This window comes from Morone saxatilis, unplaced genomic scaffold (assembly GCF_004916995.1).
Source record: "Morone saxatilis isolate NCDOM2014 unplaced genomic scaffold, NCSU_SB_2.0 Contig5, whole genome shotgun sequence".
NCBI lineage: Eukaryota > Metazoa > Chordata > Actinopteri > Moronidae > Morone > Morone saxatilis.
The window spans coordinates 18,078,788-18,086,233 of record NW_023340095.1 but is presented as its reverse complement, the minus strand read 5'-3'; the positions used below and the strand labels follow the sequence as shown (position 1 = coordinate 18,086,233).

At 41.2% G+C, this 7,446-nt stretch overlaps 1 protein-coding gene across 1 annotated transcript in view; it reads left to right on the top strand.

Annotated features, from left to right (window-relative positions):
- Positions 1-7,446, top strand: part of dcbld2 (discoidin, CUB and LCCL domain containing 2) — a 16,312-nt gene that overhangs the window by 4,046 nt on the left and 4,820 nt on the right. Inside the window, 5 exon segments of the mRNA XM_035676133.1 lie at positions 605-742; positions 4,947-4,998; positions 5,121-5,193; positions 6,912-7,045; positions 7,161-7,297. Coding sequence (XP_035532026.1) covers positions 605-742; positions 4,947-4,998; positions 5,121-5,193; positions 6,912-7,045; positions 7,161-7,297 — 534 coding nt within the window.

Sequence of the window (7,446 nt, the reverse complement as noted above, 5' to 3'; positions counted from 1 at the left end):
ACACACTGGACCTTTAGTTGAACTTAACAAAATTAATCATTTTTTATTGCTTTATTCATCCAGTCATCCATTTTCTGCCACACTGGGTTCCGGTGGCTTTAATTTAATATCATTAGGAATTATTGTCACATACTAAATCATCCATCATATAAAAATGAATATAATAATAAATAATTCTCTGCCATATCGTCCCCACTGGTTTTCCTTCATACTTTATTATTTTGGCCGGTATGATCCTGAAACGAGTATTAAATTTCATTCTATGTAGTACTGAATAAGCCTGACACTTTAATCTGTCACCAGGTTCCCCAAACAATTGGATTGTGAAAATCTGTTAGCAGTGGTTAAAAATTTTAAAGAAACTAAAATTTGCAAATCACAATTATATATTTTTTTATTGAGGAGTGTAGTCATTCAAATTTCTGCTGCGTCATCCTGTCCCAGAATATGTGAAAGGTGTAAAGACAAGTTAGTTACACCACCGACGAAATCTGAACTAATGTCTAATATAGTGCTTGTTTGTGGTCATATGTTAAACTAAACAGGCTTAACTAACCAGAACCTCTTTGTCCCTCGTGTGTCTTGTCCTGTGGCTGCTCAACAGTGAAGTACTGCGGTTTGGGTCTGAAAATCAAAGAGCTGATCGAGTCCACAGGCAACCAGGTCACTGTCCAGTTCATGAGTGGGACCCACCACAGTGGACGTGGATTCTACCTGTCCTACTCCACCACTAAACACACAGGTAACACTCTCTCACCTCACTCACCTGTGTCTGTGTCTCATCTGTTGATCATCCCTAGGTCCCAGCCTNNGGGGGGGGGGGGGGTAGATGAAGGTAGCAGACTAGAATGAGGTTGTCTTGAAGGCATCTTATTGTCAAGCTTGGTTACATTTCTGTTTTGGCCCTTGGGGTAAGAGTTGCTTTGGAGACTGTGTGTGTGTGTGTCAAAGTCTAATGTGAGTCTCATGACAGCTGTTTCATTCTGCACCACCTCCAAAGTTTTAACTGTTTTGAAGTAATTAGATTGTACTGGAACAACTTGTACACAGGTCAGATAATGTGTTGTGAACTGCCGTATCACTGTTGTTGTGTGAAAACGTAATATCTCTCCATATACCAGCTTTGTATTCACTCAAAAACATTCTGGCTCGACCACTCTGCGATTTGGGGTTTTCAGAAGTTTCATACTCCTTCATACTAAGTGTTTGTAGGAATTTCTGAAGCTGTGTTTCATCCTGTGCTAGGGAGGTTTGTTTTTCTATGTTGAAACATGAAATTCTGAAAATTTAAGCTAACAAATGTTTTGACACTGACCCTACCATGATGATACTTATTCAGAAGAAAACACAACATTTCATAAAACCCATGAACAAAGTCATTTAGAGCAGCATTTCATAAAACACAACAATACAGGAAACGTATCGATATTAAAGGTCTTTACGGGTCCACTTCCAAATTATACTCTTTTCAGGCCGGGTGAGGTCCAGTTGTAATTGCTTTGGGTCTTGGGGATGTGTGTAATGTCTAATACAGAAGTGGATCCGAGTGGACTCTGATCATGTGGCACATCATAATCATCACAGGAGAATTAGACAAAGAGTTAGGCTAGAATGCTGATGTGTAGCAAGCATTTTTAACAATCTTAATTTGACTTGTTAGCATGCTAACATGTTCTTATGACTAGGACTAACAGTACAGCTAAGGCTGGTGGCAATGTTATTAGTATTGCAGGTATTTGGTAATAAAACAAGTCTTGCACAAAGTCAAATTTGGATCCTGCCTGTGGCACTAGAGGAAGAATTAATCACCAAAGTCAGAAGGATTAACCATGAATGTCTGTACAAAATGTAACGCCAGTCCATCCAGTAGTTGTTGGGATAATTCATTCTGTACAACAGTGGTGTACTGTCCATGTTACTGTTAGCTGTGGCTTACTAAATGTGTTTTTTGAGGTGAGATGGAGAGTTTTTTGCGTATATTTGGATTTACTGTATGATGGATTGTGTCTAATTATTCTGCGTACATTTAGATTGGTGTCTTTTTGAAAACAACTTTGCACATGTTTGGTTTAAGTAGTGGATCTCTGAACAACGTTTCAGGAAACACATGAGTTTTATCAAATGGAACGGTAATTTGTATCGTTAATGTGTCGCAGTGCTTCCATTACAGGGCCGACGTATATTATTGGATGAAAGACGATTACGTACATTTCCCATTAGTCGGTAGGCAAACAGAGTCTGCAGCTCATAAAAAGAAAAAAAAGAGTAGCAGCTAAAGATGACTTGAGTTGAATGGCGAACTGTCTGCAGTTTTGCAGTAACGATGCTCGAGGCCAAATGAGAGGAGCACACCACATGCCATTTACAATGTGGTGTTTGCTCACCATTGAGAGTGTATTTAAACACACAGAGGAGATAAGATCAGCCGCATATCTGGAATTCCAGCTGCAGTGTGCAGGGTTGTCATACTAGTGGGCATCGGTCATCGTCTCAAATTATTGGTTTTTTTCCCCCCGTTTAATGTGAGAACAGACAGTATTGAATACAGACGTGTGTGTGTGTGTGTGTGTGTGTGTAGATGTACAAAAATAATTCTCCACTCCTACTCAACAGTATTTCTCAGTGTGTGAGAGTCTGGGTTTTGTCACATTACAGTTTTACAGCCCTTCATGTCTAAATGCAAAGTGTGAATTGAGACTTTTTGCAATGGCATGTGGCTGGTAAAAGATGGCAGAGAGGCAGAGAGGAGAATAAGGACAGGTCATTCAGTCAGACAGCATTTGAAAGAGAACAGGAAGTTGCAAGAGGAAGTGAGAGTAATTGAAAGTAATAATATTTTGTGGTTTATTATAAGGCTTCCTTCTTTAATGTCCTATCATATTAGTGGAAAAGGCTGTAAATAATCCTTCAGACATATCTCTTTACGTTAATCTGATAGAATTTTAACTTGTTGGTCTTACGACTGAATCTGCGCCCGAATCACTTATAACATTTTTGTACATAGCACAAGTCTAATTTAAATGCCATCAGATTAATTTAAAGTGTTTTTCATTCAAAACAGTGATTAAGAAAAGTTGAAGTTCTTTGCAGGAGTCCTCTCATATCAGATTAGTCTACAAAGACTATTTTCCCCTCACGGTGTGACCATTGCAAAAGAGGTTAAAAATGCACAATCACAGTAATAATCTGACCAGTGCTCCCGCTTTATATTATCTTCACTTTCACTTTAAGATCTAGCAAAACGCTTTACAAAGCTTGTGCACTCTATAAATAAATCATAAATTAATACATTTACGAAGATATAGAATATGTAGAAAAAAACGCAAATCGTCACATATGAGAAGCTGAAATAGGAGAATTTGATAAATCACTGGGACTGATGATCAAAGTTATCAGGTTCTTGTTGATTGATTTTCTGCCAGTTGAGTTATAGTTTTATCACTATAAGCATCATTTGCATACTTTCTGCAGATCTCTGCAGCCAATACACTTACAAAAGGTGCCAATACATCATCTAAGTTTTAGTACTGATAACAAAATAGCAAACAAACACCAGACATCCGTGTCCTTGCCTTTACCTCAGAGGACCTTTGCATGAATAAAGTGATCTAATCAAAGAATAAGTCAATAAGACTTTAGTCTGACTAAGAATTCCCCACCAAACTTTTGTACATGACATCTTGATAATTGATGGTGCTGACATAATTCATCTCGTATAAGAATACTGAAGCTGTTGTGTGTACCAGTCCATGAGACACTGAGGCACATCCATTAGTCTAAAATCTGTGCATTTTCTCTTTAATGAGGACGTTGTTGGTGAGTACTGTGTGATTACAGTTTTAAAAGGCTCTGCTTTGTCATGTGGAACATTTTCAGTGACTTCAGATAAACAGATAATTGAAGCCACAAGAGGAGGAAGGCAGTGACGTGTGAGGGTAATAATTCTGTCTCAGTGGTCATCTCTGTGCGGGTGAATCACAGTGGAAGGCAAACAAGGCCATCAACGGACCCAAAGAGTTTTGTCCCCCCCCAAAGAACTGATGCGTGTTTTTCTTGCCATGTAACTGATCATGCACATGAGCGTGGGAGGAAAGTTTGCACAGCTAAGTAAATCAGTCACCATGGCGACTTGCAGTGGTTGGGGGTATTTGTCAGTTTGACTCACTGGTTGGTGTACCAGATAAATGGGTTTTTTGATAATGTGGTCAAGACTCATCGAGACTGACCACCCCCACTCGGTTCACATAGAATTCCCAGCAGTGTACGGCATCCTGTTGGACATATGTGGTGTGCCTCATCACTGAAACACACAAAAATATCATAAGGAACCCCCAACACACACACACACACACACACACACACACAAAGGCCCACATACACATTTTTGTGCTGTGTGACTTTGATATTTTTGGATTTGAGCTGAAGTCGATTAGTGAATTGACAGAACATTAATCAGCAACAGTTTTGACAGTTCATTGGATGCAGCTTTTCAAACATGAATATTTGTTGTTTTTCTCAATCATGTATGATACTAAATATCATTTTATTTCTCTTAATTTTAACAACCAAACAAGGAATGAAAATGATAATCTTCAATTTGTATTATTGCTTAATCTGTCAATAACCTTTTTGCTTAATTGATGAATAGTCATTTAATCTATCAAATGTCAAAGATGGTGAAATATGTCCACCACAAGTTCTGAAACCTCAAGGTGACATCGTCAAATGTGTTGTTTTGTCCGACCAACAGTCCAAAACCTAAATACATTCAATTTAAAATAAAACCAGTGGTATCTAAAAACCCAAAGAGATTCAGTTACGATATAGAACAGAGAAAAATATCAAATCCTCACATTTGGGAGGAGAAACAGAAAGAGAAAGGGGTGACGGGTTAGCAGGAGCGTGCGGAGAAACCAGTGCTGACGCTGTTTGTTTGCCTTTTGCAGATCTAATAACCTGCCTGGACAAAGGAACTGACTTCCCAGAGGCAGAGTTCAGGTAAATAATGTTTGCTTTGTGTAGGTATTTGTGCAGTGATCACGCTGTCTGATACTCATCGTGCGTGCGTGCGTGTGTGTGTGTGTGTGTGTGTGTGTGTGTGTGTGTGTCTCTCTTTTTAGTAAATACTGTCCAGCAGGCTGCTTGACATCTACCGAGGAGATTTCTGGAACGATTCCTAATGGATACAGAGAGGTGAGTAGACGCAGTGTATGAAAATACATACAGCATGTGTTTTCTTTATTGTGGCAGCCGCTGTGCTCCAGTATAACGTTTCCAGTTGAGTCACCGTGCCCACTGGTCTCCTGCTGTTTGGTCACTTTCCCCATTGTTACCCCACAGGATCCACCAGACCATCAGCATTTGCTTACTCATGTTTCCATAGCCTCTCACTGCCGCCACTCTTTACTGTGCTGCAAGTCTGCACATCCTTCCTCTCGATTCAGTAAGATCTTGTTTGTGTAAACGGGCCCCTGCTCCTTGGTATGAGAGTCCTGGACTGATGACCTCACAGCATCCCCACTGTGCGTGAGGTCATGGGCGCCGAGTCTCTGGTTGATGACCTCATGCTCAGAGCGTGGGGGTTTGTTGAAGGAGGGAGGGGAGGGGTGTTGCTGGCTGAAGTGAGGACGGGGAGGAGCGTTAGGGTGTGCTTCAGGGAGTGAGATGCCCCACAGGAACAGAGGAGGGGCAGGGTCAGCGGGTGAAAGGGAGGTGAGATAATAATTTGGCCGAAAATAATAACCCTTTAATCCAGTCCAGCTGCAAGAGGGCGCTGAGCGGAGCGGAGTGTTGAGTGTGTGTTCTGGAGACACAAAAAGCTCCAGAGTGAGTCGGTGTGAGTGAGGAGGTGGAGAAAACCTCTGCGTGTATGTGTGCTAGTGATTCATTTATGCTTGTGTTTTAGGGGTGTGTGTGTGTGTCACTAGGCTGTAATGTGGTTACACTGTATCACACAGGGATCAGCTGCCCCACCCAGACCAGACCAAATCTCAAATTTTCAAATGTGTTTCTGGAGTTACTGTGATCCATGTACTGGTTTCTATATTTCCACATCTGGCTTATCGTATATCTATGTATGTGTGTGTCATTTCATGTGTTGGTGCGGTTTCCTCTGTTGGAGGCAGGGTGCGGCGGTTTGGAGCCGTGCTTGGTGTTCATGTTAGTGGTTTGGTATGGCGCTCTTTAGGATGTGGCGTGTGCTTTTGGGAAGTTTAAGAGTCACGCGGCAAGTGTTGATTACTTGTGGCAGCATTTGACTGCCATGCACGTGTGTGTATATGTGCTTGTAACTCTGAGCTTTCCCACAATCTTGTCAGCTGTGGATTCCAGTGTGGGTCTTTTCCAGTAATAAAATTCCACCTCAGTCCACCAGCTGTTTACAGAAAGGAGCTTTTGACCAAAGTGTAATCGGGTTTTTGTCCATTTCTCAGTGATGTGGCGGCAGGTTTGGACAGGAATGCCACCGGTAGTGAATCATTACCATCAGTATCCTCTCTACAGAGAAGTGACCTCATGCTGACTCATCAGCCTTTATCTGCCACAGTCTGAAGGTTAAGAGCTCTGTGATCACAGTACTGGCTGTTTCCGCTGACTTACCTGCAAATGGTCCTACTCTGCAACAGTACCAAAAGGCACCGTTTAATTAAGCCTGCATTTCTACCACAGATACCCAGCTCCTTTTGACTCCAGCCACAAAACTAAACAAATATTTTTAACCCAAAAAGTCCCCACTTCCCAGGTGGAGATAAAACTGTCACAACATGCCATTTTCACTGTTTGACTGGTTACTCAGAAATTAAATGTATGACTCATTATGACTCTTTTTAAAAGTAATGTTATTACTTCACTTCTTGGCTTTAGTTACTGGCACGGTTAGTGTCCCTTAATCTCATCTTCCTTTCATCCTGCAGTCCTCTCCTCTGTGTGTGGCAGCCGTCCACGCAGGTGTGGTGTCCAACGCTGAGGGAGGGAGGATCTCCGTGGTCAGCAGTAAAGGCATCCCTCACTATGAGGCCACACTGGCTAACAATGTCACGTCCACTGGGTAAGAGCTTTAGGCACCACAGCACACTCACTTCTCAGTCAGTAATTACTAAATTCGCCTTAGAAGTACTGATTGATGTGTAATTGATCCTCTAATCCTACGCATCTCTCCTCAGAGGAACTTTGTCGAACAGCCTCTTCACCTTCAGGACCAGCGGTGAGCTCCTTTGTTTTTTCTGAAGCGCCATTAGGAGCTGCAATAGTTTTGCGTAATAAATGCAATTATTATCGTCATCTGTAATTTTAATTGAGTGTGAACCATGTCTTTAATTATTAGTCTGCTGCACTAAATCTGGAGAGAATTACCTGCTGCTTTTAGACACACTTACAGTTCATCACCTGACTTGAAAACTCCAGTGCAGTTAAAGTCATTTACATACAAACATGGTAAAAAAAAAAAAA